At 44.5% G+C, this 19,751-nt stretch overlaps 2 protein-coding genes across 4 annotated transcripts in view; one reads left to right on the forward strand and one right to left on the reverse strand.

Moving 5' to 3' along the window:
- LOC310712671 (pregnancy-specific beta-1-glycoprotein 8-like) overlaps positions 1–19,751 on the forward strand; it is a 111,692-nt gene that overhangs the window by 76,277 nt on the left and 15,664 nt on the right. The gene's annotated exons all lie outside the window — the stretch shown is intronic.
- Positions 1–19,751, reverse strand: part of CEACAM18 (CEA cell adhesion molecule 18) — a 42,847-nt gene that overhangs the window by 4,868 nt on the left and 18,228 nt on the right. The window contains exons 1-4 of one of the 3 annotated variants that reach the window (XM_083516019.1): positions 3,912–4,517; positions 3,534–3,653; positions 2,766–3,038; positions 830–934 (exon numbers count right to left, since the gene is read on the reverse strand). In XM_083516019.1, the coding sequence (XP_083372145.1) occupies positions 830–934; positions 2,766–3,038; positions 3,534–3,624 (469 nt within the window). In that variant the 5' untranslated portion in view covers positions 3,625–3,653; positions 3,912–4,517. The other 2 variants (XM_083516020.1, XM_083516021.1) reach the window with 2 other exon arrangements.

The raw sequence follows: 19,751 nt of genomic DNA on the forward strand, positions 1-19,751 counted from the left end.
CCTCCCACAATAGATTTAAAAGGGCATCGGATGTCAATCAGTCAAAGGAACATTGAAGAGGAACGTTTTCCCTTGGTGTCTAAAGAAATGCAATGATGGGGACAGGCGAGCCTCCCTGGGGTGAGCACTCCACAAGCAGGAAGTCACTGCAGAAAAGGCCTGTTCTCGTGTTGCCACCCTCCAGACATCTCGTGGAGGAGGGACACAAAGAAGAATATTGGCGTGTGACTATTTTTTATAAATAAATAAATAATATTTCACAAAGACCAGGGCTTGAAGATTTTTCGTTGATTCACCAATCTATGCTGTCAGGTGCCATAAGAAAGCTGCAGAGATAGTGCAGGATAGTGCGCACCCCGGAAATGATCTCTTTCAGCTTCTGCCTTCTGGAAGAAGGTACAGGGTTATAAAGACTAGGACTAGCCACCCGAGAAACAGTTTCTATCCAAATGTGATTTTGGTTTTAAATGCAGTGTAAGGTAGTCTCTATGGGAGTATATTGTATTTAATTATAGGGTATCAGAGTTTTTAGGGGGCTAACCAGGCTGGGATAGCTGGGATAGCAGGCTTGTTGGTTTTGAATGTCTGATGTAGACTTTTTCAATTCCGTTGTTCTGTAAGGGACAATGACAATAAAGATTATTGTATCATCTCGTATTGTATCAAGGATGATAAGCTAACTCTGAAGGATAGTTTCACGGACTGCAGATTAGGTAGGTTTGTGTTAAAATACAGAGCAAGCCGAGAGCCCCTTTGACATTCCTAACACTCATCCCTTGGGAACAGAACCCAGGAGTCCGAGTCTTCCCAGTTCAAGGGCTTTACTCACAGAAACAGCATAGCAAGGCGCCAACCAAAGCCACCCCAGCCGCCAACCCAAACACGATACTGACAAACACCATCAGAGGAAGCTGTGGTTGAGCTGAAGAAGTTTCTGGAACAGAAAAGCAAGAGTGGTGTGAACATTCTCCCCATTTTTTATCCCTAGGATTTTACTTCTTGTTCTCTCACGCATTATTATTATTATTATTATTATTATTATTATTATCTGTGTGGCTGTTGGGAAAACAGGACGCTGGACTAGATAGGTCTTTGGCCAGACTTTTCTCATGTTCTAGCTTTGAGAGGCTAAGCAAGATGTCTCATTGTGCATTCTTTGCCCAATCCCGGCGCGTGTGTCAGAAATGGATATCGCAACCCAGCACAGGATGCACTGTTTGTCGTCACAAAGGGGAAGCTGTTTTCATATCCTGTGGGCTGCATATTCACCATTTTTTGCTGCAGCAGCAGTACCACCCTGCCAGTCTGGCGTGAGGAAACCCTCAAGAGGTTGCTGGACCCAGCAAGCAGGGTCAGTGATGGAGGGAGTTGCAGTTTCTTCTCTTTTCTAAGAAGTTATTTTTTAATGCAGAAGAATAACAAAATAAATCGCAGAATCGTGGAGCTGAAAGGGTCATCTAGGCCAACCACCTGCCAATGCCCGAATCTCAGCTAAGGCATCCATGAGAGATGGCCACCCAACCTCTGCTTGAAGACCCCAAGGAAGAAGGGTCCACCACCTCCTGAGGGAGACTGTTCCACTGTCGAACAGCTCAGAACCCCCTTCTCTTTCCTCCTCACACCCCGTCCCACAAAAATTTATTTTAAACCTTGTGTAAGAGACAGTATGAAATTCCTAATGAAAAGATGTATAATTTTAAAATATCAAAATTACACCTTTCATTGCTTTGAGGGGTGACTTGTTCACCATCGAATAAATCCAAATGTACATTAAATTTCCTTCTCTTAAAATTACAATGACAAAAGTACACTAACAGCCAAACTGCCTAGCTTAATATCACAATCATGCAATTGATTTAATACTGAAAGTCGCTCCAAGAATCTAGATAAATTTAAAACAGCAGCTTTTACATTCCTGTACAATCAGCTCTGTTAACCTGTAAAGGCTTAATATATAACATCTGAAACCCTAAAATTTGTAAAAATAAATCTTTAGCTTTATAGTGCACTATCAAAATCATATTGGCCTACAAGCAATTATTTACATGTTTTTAAAATAGTTCATTACGTGAGAATGAAAGCCCAAATATTAACTAGATATATTAATACTATATTTGCTCTACGTTAAAACTGTTGGATTTAAGAAGGATTGGTTGTTAAACTGCTCTGGGAATTGTAGCTCTGGGAGGGAAATTTTTTTGGGGGGGTCTCCTAACAGCCCTCATCACCCTTAAAAATCTACAACTCCCAGAATTCTTTTGACTTTCTCTGGGGAAACCCACAGCTAATTCAGAACGAATGACAATACGTGCCCCCAAACCCCAGTTTCTGTTTGTTCCAATTCAGCCATAAACTGTGGGTTTTCCTTGTGGGGGAACGGCAAAGATGAACCCTAAATTGGGCGCAGTCACTTCAGTGTAGGGCTGCCGTACATCCGGACATATCCAGGATTCATCCATCGGAAATTGCTGAATTTCCGAAAGTCTGTAAAAAAATGTCTGGGAATACCCAGGTGTAGGGCAACCCCCTACACCAGAAGTGTTGACTTTGGGGCGGATTTCCTTAGAAATAGCTCAAAAACCTCAAATTTCCTTGGAGATTTAAAAAGCTCGACAACTTTTGTGCCCTACTTCAGTGGGATTACTCTGAGGGAAACCTAACTGGACACAATCTAGTGGGATTTACTTCTGAGAAAACATGTTTAGGCTGAACTCGGAATGAACTCCCCACAGCTCTCCGGCAGACAGAACAGCCAAGAAAATCACCATTGTCTGTTTTTATCCTCAGAGATAGAGTCGCATAGGCTGTGGCATTTGTTTGAGGGTAGGATATGCAGCAGACATAGGTCCCCTCATTTTCCCAGGAGATTGATTCAATGGTCAGATTGCTGCTTGTCACGTTTGCATCGGTGTTGTTGAAATACCATCTATACTGTATATTAGGATTCGAATCTGCAGCACGACAGGTGAGAATCAGACTGGAACCCAAGAGCTGGGTGATGTTTCCAGAGGGGATTATTGTGGCAGATTTTGGCTGGTCTACATTTAAAAAAAAAAAGAAAAAGGAACAGAAATCAACAGTGAGGTCAGGATGAAAGGGCAATCCCTAAAATAAGGTCTGCTTCAGTGCTTGGGGTGTGTGTGTCTTTATTTATAATCCACTTTTCTCCCTCCACAGAACATTTATGTCCTTTTCCCCACCACAGAACTCAAAACCTAGTCCCCTACATCATGTTCTCTCAAGGTTCTAGAACATTCTATTCACATTCCAGAACATTCCAGAAACAGGCTTGAGGCCTAGTTACGAGGGGCCAAACACTATGCGATGTGAAGGATCCACAATGGGATCCCCCGCTATTTTTATTTTCACACTTCAAAGAAGCTGTGTCGGACTCAAACTTTGGCTGAAGCAATGGCACTGGGGAAAGAAAATCTGGTCCCAACCATTTTTCCTGAGGATCTAACCCCCCCCCCACCCAATAATTAAGTGATAAGGAAACAAGGGTGGAGGTTGTGATCTCAGTGATCACTGACAAAACTGGGAGATTGGTGATGTTTCCTCTGTGGTGGAGATCCCACTCTGGTCCGTGGCAGAAATCGCCCTCTCTGTTTCTCCCAGGGCCATCGGGAGGAAGGAGCTCAGGATGACTGATTCTGCAAGAATAAAATCAAAGTAAATGCAAAATCTTATATTGATGGATCTTTCCCTTTTTGAACCAGCAGTTTTTCCAGTTCTTTCCTCAGATAGCTCATCTTTCCACTCCAAATCATGCACAACAGACAGTATCCCTAATAAAGTTGCCCTTTTTTTCTTTCTTGCAAAGCTTCTGTGTTTTTAACAGCAGTATAACAAGCAGAAATTTAAACTGATGATTCCCAAGAAGGTGATGCACTAATGGGAAATGCCCCTACCTGTTGAATTTCTACCTGCCCCATAGCTGTTGAAGGGTTAGGCAGATGGCAAGTGCTTTGTCCAGCAACTTATTTCATTAGCACCCCAGATCTCAAATTTTGCACTAAGACATTTCACCTGTAGACACAGGAAATAGCCGGGCAACTATGCACCCGTAAGGTGTAACTCTGTTCCTCATCAGCTGTTGAAGGCTTTCCGGGTGCAATCTGCTAAAACTGAAACTAAACATTTCCCACCATTTGAAACATGCCAAAATGTCGTTTCCACTCCCCTGCTCAAAATTCTAAACGTGAAACTTCACCCACAACTTGTTGTCGTCTCTCGATTAGATTTTGTCAGGTGTCAAATATAAACTTCCAGAACACCTGGTATTTTTACCGTTTCACTTCATTTATGATATACTGTTGGTATTAGAGACACCGCTGCATGTCAACAACCATATTCTGGCAAAGACCGAAAGCCTACATACAGGTCAACCACAAAAACAACAAATACTTGACGAATCTCGGGAACATTGCGAATATCCACAACATCAAGTGGAAATTCAGCATCAACATTTGCATAAAGGCAAGGAAAGTCATTCATTTCATCTTTACAAGCTCCTCTGACCACTGTTCTAGGGTTCTGACCCGAATTACTGTGGCCAATTCCTTTGCCCGTTTGGATCTTCCTTACCCGCAAGAAGAAATATTAACCAAAGCTTTGACCTTGGGCTGGCAAATAGATGTTCCATTGGCTTTCCTCACACGTGCAGAGCTGTAGCAAATGCACCGTTTGTGCAACGTCAAGAGGACTTTCAGGCTGATTTGCAAACCTTACCCTATTTTTGGACCCCTTGCAAAAAACCTCTCTCCCTAAATCCTCTTTCCCTGCTTCTTCTCCCAAGCAAGAGAAGACTCCAATGTGTGGATGGCTTCTGTTGCATCAGATCCCTGCCTGGGACATTAGCACGCAATGGGGTTTCAATTGTCTATTTTGCCAAATCCCACCTATGCTTTGCCTATTTTGCTGAGAGATGTGTCCACGAGGGAGGGGGTCTGGGAGGAGAGAGGTGCCAGAATAAAATGTGCTGTGGTTCCACCCTCTCAACCCATTCAGAGTCACAAACCAGTTAATCCCAGCCGATACCTGTTATGCAAAGAGAGGGAACAATGAAGACTTCTGTCCAACGAAGGCTTGCGTGGTGCAAGGTTGAAGACACTCCCCATCGGACACTGTTTCAAGGGATGCGCGCAGCAGGGAAAAGTCAGAGGGGTCTCTTTCATCTCTCAACAAAACTGAGCTCCTGTGAAGCATTTGTTTACCATGCCTTATTTGCATACTGGAGGAATCAAGTATCTCGGGTGACAAAGTTTCCGTTCAAGAGCAGGCCTGGCAGCCACTAGCCCCCAAGACCCATTTTGTTTGTTTGTTTTTAAAATAATATCTATTAATTTTCCAACAAATTAAACACAACACTACAAAAAACCAAAAAAGAAAAAACATAGAACAATACAATACAGTACAAAAAACACTACAAAACACTAACACATACAACTAGCAAAACAAAACAAAAACCATTTAAAACACAGACCAATTTCAATAGCTTATCTTTCTTTCACTTATTTCCACGACCTCCTCACACCTCCCCTTTTGTATTCCACTTCTATTAATTGTTTCAGCAATTCCTTTCCATCTTCCTTTGTTTTCTATCCTATAATTGTCTTAACACATTCAAACTTATTTTTCCCTTTAATACTCTATTAATCTATTTATACTTAATTCCTTATAACATTTCTACTAAAGCCATATAATTTCATTCCAACATTTTTCTAACATTCATTAATTTTACAGTATTTCTGTAAATAGTCTTTAAACTTTTTCCAGTCTTCTTCCACCAACTCTTCTCCCTGGTCTCGGATTCTGCCAGTCATTTCCGCCAATTCCATGTAGTCCATCAACTTCATCTGCCATTCTTCCCTGGTGGGTGAATCTTGTGTCTTCCAATACTTTGCAATAAGTATTCTTGCTGCTGTTGTAGCATACATAAAAAAAGTTCTATCCTTCTTTAGCACCAATTGGCCGACCATGCCCAAGAGAAAGGCCTCTGGTTTCTTAAGGAAGGTATATTTAAATACCTTTTTCATTTCATTATAAATCATCTCCCAGAATGTCTTAATCCTTGGGCATGTCCACCAAAGGTGAAAGAATGTACCTTCAGTCTCCTTACATTTCCAACATTTATTATCGGGCAAATGGTAGATTTTTTCAAGCTTAACTGGTGTCATGTACCACCTATAAATCATTTTCATTAAATTTTCTCTTAGGGCATTACTTGCCGTATATTTCATACCTGTGGTCCATAACCATTCCCAGTCAGCCATCATTATGTTATGTCCAACATCTTGTGCCCATTTAATCATAGCTGATTTCACCGTTTCATCCTGAGTGTTCCATTTCAACAGCAAGTTATACATTCTTGACAAATTCTTGGTTTTTGGATCTAACAATTCTGTTTCCAATTTTGATTTTTCCACCTGGACCCCCAAGACCCATTTTGAACATGCAAGGGAACGTCACAAAGGCTTTGTTGTAATTTAGGGCTGCTATAAGTCCAGAAATTCCTGGACATGTCCGGGATTTGTCTGTCGGAAACAGCATCTGGGTGGAATCGTTTAAACTGTCCAAGAAGACCCAGGGCCCATGGCAACCTATGTCTCTTTTGCAAAAAGAGCACAACAACTACTTTGGCAAATGAGGGAAAAAAGAAGTGCAACAACTTTCCTGCAAAATATATTTTGAAATATGGCAACCCTATGAACTGCAAAGCAGATTTCTGAACAGGTGTGGTGTGTGTGTTGCCATCACCGCAGAAGAACAATAGGTACCGCTCCACACTTCTGTAAATAAGGAGCCAAACGTCAATATGAAGTTTGTTCATGAAGTTTGTTCTCAAGAAATTAAGCACAGAGAAAGTGTATGCTGATATTTGTGTGTGTGTGTGTGTGTGTGTGTGTGTGTGTGTGTGTGTTTTCTTCGAAAACATGTGTCTGCATAGCAACTGCAGCAGTGAGGCCTCTGGTGCTGATTGGGTGAGGCGAGGTGATGTCACGGAATGTTCAAAGTTTCTTCACCTGGGCTCTGCCTGTGTTCCTGACTCCAGCAAAATCAGGCAGAAGTGTAGCTGTTTTTTGGTCAGACCATTTGGTCCATCTAGTGTAGTGGTGTCTGCTTGGGCTGTCCTGATGGTGCTGCCCAGAGTCCAACAAAGGGTCTTTTCACAGCCCTGCTTCTTGGGATGGCTTAAGGTTTGCAAATCAACCTGAAAGTTCCCTTTCCAAACGATGACATAATATAGGAACAGAAATCCACTGAGCTGGTGGATTTGCTTACAGAATTGAGGAACAGAAAGCAAGTCCCATCAAACCGGCCCTTTTTAGATTGCCCACAAACCACACTCTTATGGTGAGTGAGATGCTCTGAGAGAACTATTTCTCATATTCTATTTATCCCACACTGAAGAAGAAGAAGAAGAAGAAGAAGAAGAAGAAGAAGAAGAAGAAGAAGAAGAAGAAGAAGAAGAGGAGGAGGAGGAGGAGTTTGGATTTGATATCCCGCTTTATCACTACCCGAAGGAGTCTCAAAGCGGCTAACATTCTCCTTTCCCTTCCTCCCCCACAACAAACACTCTGTGAGGTGAGTGGGGCTGAGAGACTTCAGAGAAGTGTGACTGACCCAAGGTCACCCAGCAGCTGCATGTGGAGGAGCGGAGACGCGAACCCAGTTCCCCAGATTACAAGTCCACCGCTCTTAATCACTACACCACATCAGCTCCTCTTTGCCACTTAGCTGAACTGTCCATTCAAGTAGCTGATAATAAGAATGCCCCTAATTCTTCATGCATTATTATCAGATTGCTATCCCTCTCTAAGGGCAGGAGAGGCAGCAGATCTCCACATTTCCTCATTCGTTTATTAACTTTGGGGTTGGGGGGAGTCATGAAAATCATCAGCATTTGTGTGCAAAGTTCTCCCAATATGCAGGTGCTCGTGTGCCGTTTCCCCTAACAGAAACATTTTTGCAAAATAAAAAAATTCCTTCCAGTAGCACCTTAAAGACCAACTAAGTTAGTTCTTGGTATGAGCTTTCGTGTGCATGCACACTTCTTCAGATACACTGAAACAGAAGTTGCCAGATCCTTCTATATAGTGAGAAGGTGGGGAGGGGTATTACTCAGAAGGGTGGTGGGAATGGGAGATAGGCAGATAGCTGAGATGAGCCTGTTGACGACTCTTAACGGACTGTAATAGGTCTTACAGGAAAAGGCAAGGGGTGAGAAGGTGAGAAATGGCTTAGTCATGTATAATGAGATAAGAATCCAATGTCTTTGTTCAGACCAGGTCTCTCCATGGTTTTAAGTATGGTAATGAGTTGCAATTCAGCAGCTTCTCTTTCCAGTCTATTTCTGAAATTCCTTTGTAGTAAAACAGCTACTTTGAGATCTTGTATAGAATGTCCTGGGAGATGGAAGTGTTCTCCTACTGGTTTCTCTGTTTTGTGATTCTTGATGTCAGATTTATGCCCGTTTATTCTTTGGCGTAAGGTTTGGCCTGTTTGTCCAATATAGAGAGCTGAAGGACACTGTTGGCATTTGATGGCATACACAATGTTAGACGATGAGCAATTAAATAGTCCCGAGATGGTATGTGTGATGTTGTTGGGGCCAGTAATGGTGTTGTCCGGGTGTATGTGAAGGGAGTGGGCAGGGGGTGCATTGACAGTTGGAAGGCAACGCCCAGAGAGCAGGAGGAGAAATGCATCTGGAGCAAACAAGATACGCAGGCTTGGTTGATAAGCGAAAGGAGTGCACTGCCAAAATGCTTTAGCAACACCCAAAGAGGCAATAAGGCAAATCGAGGAATATGATATGATGGGGTGGTCGGGAGGTGCTGCAGGGGTATAAATATTGCTGGCTTACGTGTATTGGGGGCCACCAGCCTTTGGAAACAATTCCGCTGGTTGCCTCTGCTCAGATCACAATAAACCCTTTTCTCCGAAGGAACTGAATCCCTGGTGCTTCTTTGTCACCTCCACGTCCTGGGTAAGCGGGCAAATGGATCCCAAGTAAATAAGGCTTCAGATTTGGCAGCAAAGTTGGCATCTGGGTTTGTTGCAGGCTCTGGTGCCAGTGTCTGTGTTAAGTCTGGTTGTAGTATTATTGTGGGTTAGGAGTTGTTTAAGATTGGGTGGCTGTCTGTAGGCAATGAAAGGTCTTCCTCCCAGAGCTTGAGAAAGAGAACTGTCATTGTCCAGGAGAGGTTGTAGATCTCTGATGATGCGTTGTACTGTTTTAACTTGGGAGCTGTATATGATGACTAGAGGTGTTCTGTTATTTTCTTTTTTGGGTCTGTCTTGCAGCAAGTTCTCTCTGGGTATCAGTCTGGCTCTGTTGATCTGTTGTCTAACTTCATCTGCTGGGTATTTTAGTTCTGAAAAGGTTTGCTGTAGATCTCTTAGGTGGGAGTCTCTGTCTGTAGAATTGGAACAGATGCGGCTGTAACGTAGTGCCTGGCTATATACAATGGACTGTTTGGTATGTTTGGGATGGTAGCTAGAGGCATGTAGATATGTTTGTCAGTCAGTTGGTTTACGGTATAAGGTGGTGTCTATGCGCCCATCCTGTATTTTTATAGTAGTGTCCAAAAAATGTATTTCTTGCATAGATTGATTCATTGTAAGGTTGATTGTGGGGTGAAAATCATTAAATTTCTGGTGAAAGGTAGAATCATAGAATCATAGAATCATAGAGTTGGAAGAGACCACAAGGGCCATCGAGTCCAACCCCCTGCCAAGCAGGAAACACCATCAGAGCACTCCTGACATATGGTTGTCAAGCCTCTGCTTAAAGACCTCCAAAGTAGGAGACTCCACCACACTCCTTGGCAGCAAATTCCACTGTCGAACAGCTTTTACTGTCAGGAAGTTCTTCTTAATGTTTAGGTGGAATCTTCTTTCTTGTGGTTTGGATCCATTGCTCCGTGTCCGCTTCTCTGGAGCAGCACAAAACAACCTTTCTCCCTCCTCTAGGTGACATCCTTTTATATATTTGAACATGGCTATCATATCACCCCTTAACCTCCTCTTCTCCAGGCTAAACATGCCCAGCTCCCTTACCCGTTCCTCATAAGGCATCGTTTCCAGGCCTTTGACCATTTTGGTTGCCCTCCTCTGGACACGTTCCAGTTTGTCAGTGCCCTTCTTGAATTGTGGTGCCCAGAACTGGACACAGTACTCCAGGTGAGGTCTGACCAGAGCAGAATACAGTGGCACTATTACTTCCCTTGATCTAGATGCTATACTCCTATTGATGCATCCCAGAATTGCATTGGCTTTTTTAGCTGCCGCGTCACACTGTTGGCTCATGTCAAGTTTGTGGTCAATCAAGACTCCTAGATCCTTTTCACATGTACTGCTCTCAAGCCAGGTGTCCCCCATCTTGTATTTGTGCCTCTCATTTTTTTTGCCCAAGTGTAATACTTTACATTTCTCCCTGTTAAAGTTCATCTTGTTTGTTTTTGCCCAGTTCTCTAATTTGTCAAGGTCGTTTTGAAGTGTGATCCTGTCCTCTGGGGTGTTAGCCACCCCTCCCAGTTTGGTGTCATCTGCAAATTTGATCAGGATGCCCTTGAGTCCATCATCCAAGTCGTTGATAAAGATGTTGAATAAGACCGGGCCCAAGACAGAACCCTATGGCACCCCACTAGTCACTCTTCTCCAGGATGAAGAGGAACCATTGATGAGCACCCTTTGGGTTCGGTCAGTCAGCCAGCTACAAATCCACTGAGTGGTAGCATAGTCAAGACCGCATTTCACCAGCTTCTTTACAAGAATATCATGGGGCACCTTGTCAAATGCCTTGCTGAAATCAAGGTAGGCTACATCCACTGCGTTCCCTTCATCTACCAGGCTTGTAATTCTGTCAAAAAATGAGATCAGGTTAGTCTGACATGACTTATTTTTCAGAAATCCATGCTGACTATTGGTGATCACAGCATTCCTTTCTAGGTGCTCACAGACTGTTTGCTTAATGATCTGCTCCAGAATCTTCCCTGGTATTGATGTCAGACTGACTGGGCGATAATTATTTGGGCCCTCTCTTTTCCCCTTTTTGAAAATAGGGACAACATTTGCCCTCCTCCAGTCTGCCGGGACTTCGCCTGTTCTCCAGGAATTCTCAAAGATGACTGCCAGTGGTTCTGAGATCACATCTGCCAGTTCTTTTAATACTCTTGGATGCAGTTCATCTGGCCCTGGAGACTTGAATACATCTAAACTAGCCAAGTATTCTTGTACTATCTCCTTAGTCATTCTGGGCTGTGTTTCCTTTGCTGAATCATTTGCTCCAAATTCTTCAGGTCGGGCATTGTTTTCTTTATCGGAGAAGACTGAGGCAAAGAAGGCATTGAGGAGTTCAGCCCTTTCTGTGTCCCCTGTTTGCATTTTACCATCTTCTCCTCTAAGTGACCTCACTGTTTCTTTGTTCTTCCTTTTGCTACGAACATATCCATAAAAGCCTTTTTTGTTGCTTTTAACCTCTCTAGCAAGCCTGAGTTCATTCTGTGCTTTAGCTTTTCTGACTTTGTGTCTACACGTGCTGGCTATTTGTTTGAATTCCTCTTTGGTGGTTTCCCCCCTTTTCCATTTTTTGTACACATCCTTTTTTAATCTTAACTCAGTTAAAAGTTCTTTAGATAGCCACCCTGGCTTCTTTAAGCACCTTCCATGTTTCCGTCTCATTGGTATTGCCTCACATTGTGCTTTTACTATCTCCCTCTTAACAAACTCCCAGCCATCATGAACTCCCTTTCCTTTTAGTATTACTGTCCATGGGATCTCACCCAGCACTTCCCTAAGTTTTATGAAGTCGGCTTTCTTAAAGTCAAGAAATTGAGCCCTAGTATGCTTGGCTGCTCCTTTCCGCTGTATAGTAAACTTCAGAAGAGCATGATCACTCGTGCCTAATGATCCTTCCACTTCTACCCCACTAACCAGGTCATCAACATTGGTTAGGACCAGACCTAAAATGGATGTTCCTCTTGTTGCTTCTCCCACTTTCTGGACAATGAAGTTGTCTGCAAGGCCAGTGAGGAATCTGTTTGACCTTAAGCTCTTGGCTGAGTTTGACATCCAACAAATATCCGGGTAATTGAAGTCCCCCATTACTACTATCTCCCTTCCTTTTGCATGCTTGGCCATCTGTTCCAGGAAGGCATCATCTATGTCCTCCATTTGGCTTGGGGATCTATAGTAAACTCCCACAATGAGATCTCTGTTATTCTTCTCTCCCTTAATTTTGACCCAAATGCTCTCACTTTGGCTTTGAGGTTCTAAATCTTGGATCTCTTCACAGGTATACACATCCCTGACATATAACGCCACTCCTCCTCCTTTCTTGTCTGGTCTGTTTCTCTGAAATAGATTGTATCCCCCCATTATTACATATTATTACATTCCAATCGTGGGACTTATCCCACCAGGTTTCAGTGATGCCTATTATGTCATATTTAGTTTGCTGTACCAAGAGCTCAAGCTCATCTTGTTTATTTCCCATGCTTTGCGCATTAGTGTACAGATATTGAAGTCCATTAATCATTCCCCCGTGTCTCTTATTTAAGGATTTTTTCCTCCCACCACTAGGTCTGCGTGCTGTTTGCTCCATTTGGTCTATGACATTTGGATGATCATCTTCATCAATTGATAGACTCCTACCTTCAGGAGCACTGTCTCCCTCCCCCACATTAGTCAGTTTAAAGCCCTCCTGATGAGGTTTCTGAGATTTTTGGCAAAAACATTTCTCCCAACCGTTGTGAGGTGCAGCCCATCGCTTGCCAGAAGTCCATCTTCAAGAAACTGCAGTCCGTGATCTAAGAATCCAAACTGTTCCTGTTTACACCATTTGCGAAACCAGCTGTTCACTTCCACTATTTTTCCCTCTCTCCCTGGGCCACGTCGTTCAACTGGGAGGACAGATGAGATGACAATTTGTGCATTTAGTTGCTTCAATTTTCTGCCGAGAGCCTCGTAGTCTCTTTTGATCTTCTGGAGGCTATTGCTTGCAGTGTCATTGGTTCCCACATGAACCAAGAGGAAGGGGTATTCGTCAGTGGGTTTTATGATTCCTTGCAGTCGTTCAGTTACATCTTGGATCTTAGCCCCGGGGAGACAGCACACTTCCCGAGACATCTTGTCAGGCCCACAGATCACTGCTTCTGATCCCCTCAGTAGGGAATCCCCTATCACCACTACACGCCTCCTCTTAGGTTTGGTCGGGGTTCTTCCATGAGCTGTCCGTTCCAAGGTCGCCTGCACATTCCCTGAGGACTGACTTTGCTGCTCGTCTTCATATACCTGATCGACTGTAATGAGGGAGAGATCCTCAAATGGAGTCTGCTCTTCGTCTTCCATGCTAGGGGAGAGGACCTCAAAGCGATTGTGTATTTCTAAACAATCAGAGCGAACCCTGGGCCTCCTACTTCTTTGAGTCACGTTTCTCCATATATCTGGCTCCTGTATTGGTGAACTAGCCTCCTTCTCAGGGGAGTCCCCTGTCTCCTCCTTGGTGGAGACGGTGTGCTCTGTTGCTTCCAAGAAGAGCTCCAGCTCTCTAATTCTTTGGAGCGTAGCTACACGTTCCTCCAGTTGCTGGACTTTGTCTTTTAAGAGGGCAATCAACATGCAATTGCTGCAGGTAAAGCTGCCTGCAACCTTTGGCAAGATGGCAAACATTGCGCAGGAACCACAGGCGACTGCAGCTGTTCCCTCCCCCTCCATCCTGAGAACGTGTCGTTGGGGGTGGCTACAGCGGTCCTCCATCATAAAAAGCGTGAAGACAGGACAAATAACTCCCCCCATAAGAAAAAAAAACCTAGGTCTCCCCCAACAAACGTTTGAGACTAGCTCCCCTAAATCTAAAAGATGGATTAAACTGTGCGCGCCGTTTAAAACACCCCCACACAAGAAAACCTTTTTTGCTCCTTCTTTAACTGCTGCCCTGCTAGGTCTGATAAGCTCCTCCCACAGCTAATCCCCTGCCTCAACAGAAACCCTGCCCCCTCTGACCTTTGCACAGCTAATCAGCCACAAAGAAACACACAAGAAAAGCTTTTTTGCTCCTTCTTCAACTGCTGCCCTGCTAGGTCTAGGTGTCCAGGGTCTGTTGACCATGTGTCCAGATGATAAAAATATCGTCAATGCATCGCAGGTACAAGAGAGGTTTGAGTGGGTAGAAGTTTAGGAAACGTTGTTCTAAATCTGCCATGAAGATGTTGGCATACTGTGGGGCCATGTGGGTGCCCATTGCTGTGCCGCTGATCTGAAGGAACAGGTCATCACTGAATTTGAAGTTGTTGTGGGTAAGGACAAATTGGCAGAGTTTGGTGGCAAGGTCCGCTGTGGTTTTATCTGAAATGGTGTTCCTTATAGCTTTTTTCCTTATAACATTTTTGCAAAACAGTGTTCCCTTATATAATGTGTTCTCATTTGCTGTTTTTGCTGATATATAAATACATGTTTGTGCAGGTGTTATCCTAGCAAATGCACTTTTGTACACATTATAATGTTGAAGAAATGCATTGCAAAATTCAGGGAACTGCAAATTTCATAGGATGGCTGAGTCTGGGTTCTTGTATTGTTTCAGAATGTGCAAATGAAGAAGGCCCGGATTTCTCCCCCAATCCCTACAGGTAACTGACACCTGGCACTTTCAGATAGGTGATCTGCCCCTGCAATGAGCCCTGCAGAATACAATGGGATTTACTTCTGAGTAAAAAATGCTGAGAATTGTGCTGTTTCCTTGCTGTGTTTGGATCAGGGAACCCATAACAGTCCAAGTGAAATATTGACAGGAGTAGCTCTGGCTGAGGAGGACAAGGAGAAAAAACTAAGGAAGTTATGGGACAAGGAGCTTAGAGACCAGGGCTGCCAACTTTGTGGCTTTAAGCTTCTCCTACCTGGGCAGTTATCTTTCCACAAGGGCTGACACTGATGCTGAAATCCAGCATCGCCTGAGCTCTGTGAGTGCAGCTTTCTTCCAATTGAAGTGCAGTGTGTCTGAGGACCAGGACATTAGCAGGGAAACCAAAATGCTTGTTTACAAAGCTATTGTGCTACCAACCTTACTGTATGCTTGTGAAACATGGACCACTTATAAACACCATCTCCAACTCCTCAAAAGATTCCATCAACAGTGTCTCTGAAAATTTTTACACATCACTTGGGAAGACAGGCCAACTAATACAAGTGTACTGGAAGAAGCAAAGATCACCAGTGTTGAAGCATTGATTCTTCAACATCAACTTCATTGGACTGGTCATGTTGTGTGGATGCCTGATGATCGTCTTCCAAAGCAACTACTCTATTCCAAACTTAAAAATGGAAAGCATAATGTTGGTGGTCAACAAAAGAGGTTTAAAGACTGTCTCAAGGCAAATATTTAAAAATGTAGTATAAACACTGACAACTGGGAAACAGTGGCCTGCGAGCGCTCCAATTGGAGAACAGCCTTTACCAAAGGTGTCATGGGCTTTGAAGACACTCGAACTTAGGACACAAGGGAGAAACGTGCTAAGAGGAAGGCACACTTGGCAAATCCACACCGTGATCAACTCCCTCCCGGAAACCAATGTCCCCACTGTGGAAGGATGTGTGGATCCAGAATTGGCCTCCACAGTCACTTACGGAGTCACTGTTAAAACCGTGTTTATGGAAGACAATCTTACTCGGCTACGAGTGATCGCCAAAGACAACTTTGGGGCAAGCTCATACTCCTGTGCCCGCAACCACACCTTCCTTTGCGAATGCTAGCAGGTGGTAATGCTTACATGCACAAGATAAGAAGCATCACGCCCTGCCTTTTTTGCTGCTCAAGCTGAGGTTAACAAATTTGACCTTCCTCCCTGCATTTTTCTTCTGGCCAGCTGGAACCTGAACTGAGGACTAAAGAAGGGCAACAAAGCAGATGGTGCATCGAAACGGGAACATAAGAAAAGATGTGGAAGAGGAGGCTGAACAAAGAGGCCACAGAGACCGAGAACTGAGACCGTCTTGAAGCAGCTGGCCAAGTGTTTGGTAGCTGGCTTCTTCTCGTTGTATTGCCTTTGGCGTAAGGTTTGTCCTGTTTGTCCAATATAGAGAGCTGAAGGACAAACAGGCCAAACCTTACGCCAAAGAATAAACGGACATAAATCTGACATCAAGAATCACAAAACAGAGAAACCAGTAGGAGAACACTTCAATCTCCCAGGACATTCTATACAAGATCTCAAAGTAGCTGTTTTACTACAAAGGAATTTCAGAAATAGACTGGAAAGAGAAGCTGCTGAATTGCAACTCATTACCAAACTTAAAACCATGGAGAGACCTGGTCTGAACAAAGACATTGGATTCTTATCCCATTATACATGACTAAGCCATTTCTCACCTTCTCACCCCTTGCCTTTTCCTGTAAGACCTATTACAGTCGTTAAGAGTCGTCAACAGGCTCATCTCAGCTATCTGCCAATCTCCCATTCCCACCACCCTTCTGAGTAATACCCCTCCCCACCTTCTCACTATATAGAAGGGTTTGGCAACTTCTGTTTCAGTGTATCTGAAGAAGTGTGCATGCACACGAAAGCTCATACCAAGAACTAACTTAGTTGGTCTTTAAGGTGCTACTGGAAGGAATTTTTCTATTTTGACTATGGCAGACCAACACGGCTACCTATCTGTAACTGGAACCATGGTTTTAACAGAGTCCATAAGTGACTGCCAATTCTGGATCCACACATCCTTCCACAATGGAGACATTGGTTTCCGGGTGGGAGTTGATCACAGTGTGGATTTGCTAAGCATGCCTTCCTCCTAGCACATTTCTCCCTCGCACCCTGAGTTTGAGTGTCTTCAAAGCCCATGACACCTTTGGTAAAAGCTGTTCTCCAACTGGAGCGCTCGCAGGCCAGTGTTTCCCAGTTGTCAGTGTTTATACTACATTTTTAAATATTTGCCTTGAGACAGTCTTTAAGCCTCTTTTGTTGACCACCAGCATTACACTTCCCATTTTTAAGTTTGGAATAGAGTAGTTGCTTTGGAAGACGATCATCAGGCACCCGCACAACATGACCAGTCCAATGAAGCTGATGTTGAAGAGGGGTATGGAATGCTAGGCGAACACTTAAGATTGCAGAAAGGCAATAGATATCCCCACCCCCACCCTGGCCAAGAACATGCCTGAAAATTCTTTAAAAGTCAGATGGCTATTGGGTCACAAACACATATCCTACTTCTGCCTCCGGTAAACAGGTTAGATAGGATTTTGAGCTACATGCAGGTTCTGCTGCCTAAACACAACGCATTGTCAGGGAATCGTTTTTTTTAGGTGAGTGTTTGCATAACAAGTCAATGATTTCCATTGATTCCTATGGGGAAACTTCCAATATGTTCCCAACCACAGAATTTTGAACCAAAAATTATGGGGGGGGGGAGGGGGCAGACAGGAAAACCCTCTGAAAGCTTGCAAAAGCCAAACAAGGAAGGGGAAATATACTCTGTTCTTTGTCTGATCACTCCCCCTCCCTCCCAGCAGTAGGGCTTGGGCAACTGGATAGCTCAATTTGTGCTGATAACACCAAGGTTGCAGGTTCGATCCCAAGGTGAGACAGCTGCATATTCCCGCATTGCAGGGGGTTCGACTAGATGATCCTCAGGGTCCCTTGCAGTTCTGTGATTCTATGCTTCTATATTTCCAGATGAAGGCTGCTTATTTGTTTACAGTAACACATGCAGGTCTGGCTGTTGGTATATCTGAATCTGCACTGTGTATAGCAAAGTTTAGATACGAATGCCTCATATTTCAACAAGCAAATTTTCGTTTAACGAGCATTTGGACAGCGGGACCTGCATGTACTACAAAACCCGGCAGCACCTGTTTTTCTGGAGACAGTGGGAGTGAAATAAAATATGTCTGTACACCATAGGAAGGGCTGCCTCTCCCAAATCATTTCCTGCTCTGTTAAAAACCATTAGCAGGGCCATTGTGAAGGTGAGCACCTAACAATGATATAAACTATGCAATTGTTCAAAGCAGAGATGGGGAGCCTGTGGCCCTCTGGATATTGCTGGACTACAAAGCCACTTCCGATATAAGGAGGAGGTGGGGTTGCGGGCTTCACGCCCCTTCCCCACACTCGAGGGGCTGGCTCCAGCCCATGCAATAACAGAGGGAATCCTCGGCTGCGTCATACCCCGGGCCAGCCAATCGGTTGGCTCCGGGGGCGTGGCCTCGGTTATTTAGGTCTGCCGCAGCCGAGGCGCCCCCTCTTTCCCTCGCTGCAGCTGACCCGGTTTTCCCTCCCTTCCCACCCTTAGGTAGGTTCTTTGACCTTGCTATGGACCTTGGTTGGTCGCCATTGAGGGGCCTGGTAGGAATTTTCCCAAATGGCAGATTAGCACCATCCATTTGGTTTTCGCCTACCTCGTAGCAAACCGTCACAACTCCTCGGTATTGGCGGTTAGGCATTAGTGGGGGTACTGATTTATTGTTATGCAGATGAAGGGGGGGAGGAGCGCCATCACCTTCTCCCAAACAAAGGGTAGTCCGGTAAAGGATTCCAGGGGGCGTGGCCTTGTCCTAAGCCTAAGGAGTTGTGGGCCCAGGGCACGCCCCATGAGGTGACGCCGGGGGGAGGTCCTAGTTGACGTGCCTCAGCAGGACTCCTCCCACTGGTGGTTAACCCTTACCGGCCTTGAAGCCGGTTAGTTGTTAGGACCAATGCCTAAGCCAATACCACTCAATTCCTGTAATCAATAAAGTTTTGGCCTGATTTGACCCATTAACCTGAATTCTTGTGTCCTGTGTCTTTATTTCATTGGGGGGAGGTGGGAACTCGCCACGCAATTCCCATCATGCTGGCTGTGGCTGGTGGGAACTGGAATCCAAACAGCAGACCAGTGGCCACAGGTTTCAGCCACCTGCTTGAAGACTTGCAAGGATACCACAACAAGCTGCGCACCCCAGCATGGCCACGAGTTGGCAGCGTTCACTTCTCCCGTCTCTCCATCGGAGTTTGTCTGTTTTTGTGACTTTCGTCAGTTCGGTTGCTGCATTGCTCCACTCTGAACGGCTGCTGTCAGGCGGTGGTGACAGCAGGGAAACGGACTTCGTAACTTTCTTTCCTAATTCTTGCCAGGAAGCTAGCAAGAGCCACGCGTTGCATCATGGAACCGATGCTGCTGTTTTGCAACGGGCAGGCAAGCGACAGGAAACAGAGGTTGCACTTCTTAGTGGCATGGGGTGGTGGGAGACAGGTAAGGAGGGGGTGGACCTTGTACACCTATAGAGAGCCAGGGAAGGGCCATAGTTCAGTGGCAGAGCCCCTTCTCTGCATGCTGGAGGTCCCAATTTCAATACCTGGCCTCTCCAGGTAAGGCTTTCCCAGCCTGAAAAACCACTCCCAACATGATGGTAAGCCAGATGTTCAGCCTCACGCGCACCCTTTTGATCACATCAATCACAATTATGAAAAACAAAAATGAACAACCAAAGAAGAAGAAGATAGCAGAGTTTGGTTTCAGAGTTGTGAGGGCAAGTTCTTCATTCGTCTGTTTGTTTGTTTGTTTGTTTGTTTGTTTCCGTTGGCGGTGAGATGTTGGAGAGCCCAGAGCTTGGTTGGTTGTATTTAGTTGACTACATTGGGTTTTGCTTAAGAGTGTCAAAACTGGTGTTATGTACGGAGTTGAATAGGATCCAAAGTGCAGCAGTCTGATTGGTCCTAGAAGAATAGGATTCAGAATGCAGCAGTCTGATTGGTCCACAGGAGCCACCC

The sequence above is a fragment of the Podarcis liolepis genome (assembly GCF_965112155.1).
Source record: "Podarcis liolepis genome assembly, chromosome: 7".
Taxonomy (NCBI): Eukaryota; Metazoa; Chordata; class Lepidosauria; order Squamata; family Lacertidae; genus Podarcis; species Podarcis liolepis.